At 46.1% G+C, this 1,485-nt stretch overlaps 1 protein-coding gene across 1 annotated transcript in view; it reads left to right on the top strand.

The window, feature by feature from the left end:
• The window catches only part of LOC101857756 (papilin-like), a 7,372-nt gene extending 6,229 nt beyond the window's left edge, over nt 1–1,143 (top strand). Inside the window, exon 3 of the mRNA XM_013089745.1 lies at nt 1,007–1,143. Within this exon, the coding sequence (XP_012945199.1) occupies nt 1,007–1,143 (137 nt within the window). The remainder of the gene's footprint in view (nt 1–1,006) is intronic.
• The last annotated feature ends 342 nt before the right edge of the window (nt 1,144–1,485 follow it).

Below are 1,485 nucleotides of genomic sequence, written 5' to 3'. Positions count from 1 at the left end.
TAGATAGATAGATAGATAGATAGATAGATAGATAGATAGATAGATAGATAGATAGCATTTAGGTAGCGCAAATTCCTGCTCAACAGCAAGCTCTATGTGCTTTGCAATCTACAATAATTTATAATTATCCCTGCAGACCTGATAGCATTCTGGAACAACCTCAACTTCTTGGGAGGCATACAGTGCCTGCGGCCATTTTATAGGCGCTAAAACACTAACATGCTGACAAGATTTTTCGCTGTATATCGCCTGGTAACCATTCCCACCAGGATGAAGTAAAAAGTACGTATAAAGCGCCCTTCCCATGTGAACCTCCTCCTCCCATCCCCTCCCCCCCCTCCCCCTCATAGTTTTGCTTTGGGGTAGCATAGAATAACACTTGCCGTGTAGTGACACTGCATATCGTAAGAGTCGACTACAGAGGTTTCCTGAAAAGTGCCAGTTTGCGCAGGGCCAACTACCTAACCCAGTAAAAACGGAAAATTATAGAAACACGAACAAAAACGCCTTATTATTTTTCCACCTTGGGAGACGGTTGAGCTTCTGCATCAGCAGGAACAATGATAATGAAGGGCAGCGGACAGAGCCGAAAGGACTCTTTTGACCCGAAACTTTCTCTTTCGATCCAGTCTCTACGGGTTGCGTCACGGAATGTTCGCACCATGTTTGAAGTAGGAAAGAGTCCTTAAGTGGCACTAGAGATGAAGACATACAGGCCTCACATACTAGGAGTCGGCGAAACCCACTAGATACAGTCTGGACATAAGCAGCTCAGCTCGGGGGCACATAGTATTGTATTCTGGACAGGAAAACAAGCACCATGCAGAAGGAGTTGGAAATTTTTTGAATAAGTATACCCAGAAATCATTCACAGGATGGGAACCACACGGGGAGAGGATCATCATGGCTTCGTTCACTACATGGAGCAAGAGCATCAACAGAACATAACTCAGATCTGCGCCCCAACTAACGAAGCTTTGGGTGAAGACAAGGATGCCTTTTACAGCCGGCTCCAGCGGGGTCATCGACAAACAACCACGGAAGGATGTCAACATCAAAATGAGAGATGCTAATGCCAAGATTGGTCTGGACAATATAGGTTTTGAGGGAATTATGGGACAACTTGGCAGTGGCGGTGGGTAGTGAAGGGCTCACGGGCTTGAGCCCTTACCCCCTCCTCACCCGCCACCCCCAACTCTATCTCAAAGTAAATGAAAGTTTCTCCATAATGAAATACGCAGTTGAAACCGTTATGGCCGCACGCAATGAACACAGAGTGTTCGACTTGGCGGCTTGCTCGCTTATCCAATCACTGTTGTCGCTGCTTACAACTATAGTAACCTAACAGCCAATCAAATGTCTTTAGGGCTCAGCAAAATTGAGCCCTTTTCCCACAGTCGTCCTCAATGAAACTCTTCTTGTAAAAGGATAGAAGACTGGGGAAAAATTACACTGTACCGAGGGCTCACGCTCTCCTAGCCCTGA

The sequence above is a fragment of the Aplysia californica genome, unplaced genomic scaffold (assembly GCF_000002075.1).
Source record: "Aplysia californica isolate F4 #8 unplaced genomic scaffold, AplCal3.0 scaffold01034, whole genome shotgun sequence".
In the NCBI taxonomy this organism is placed as follows: Eukaryota; Metazoa; Mollusca; class Gastropoda; order Aplysiida; family Aplysiidae; genus Aplysia; species Aplysia californica.
The sequence above is the reverse complement of the archived record's forward strand: the minus strand, read 5'-3'. Positions and strand labels throughout refer to the sequence as shown.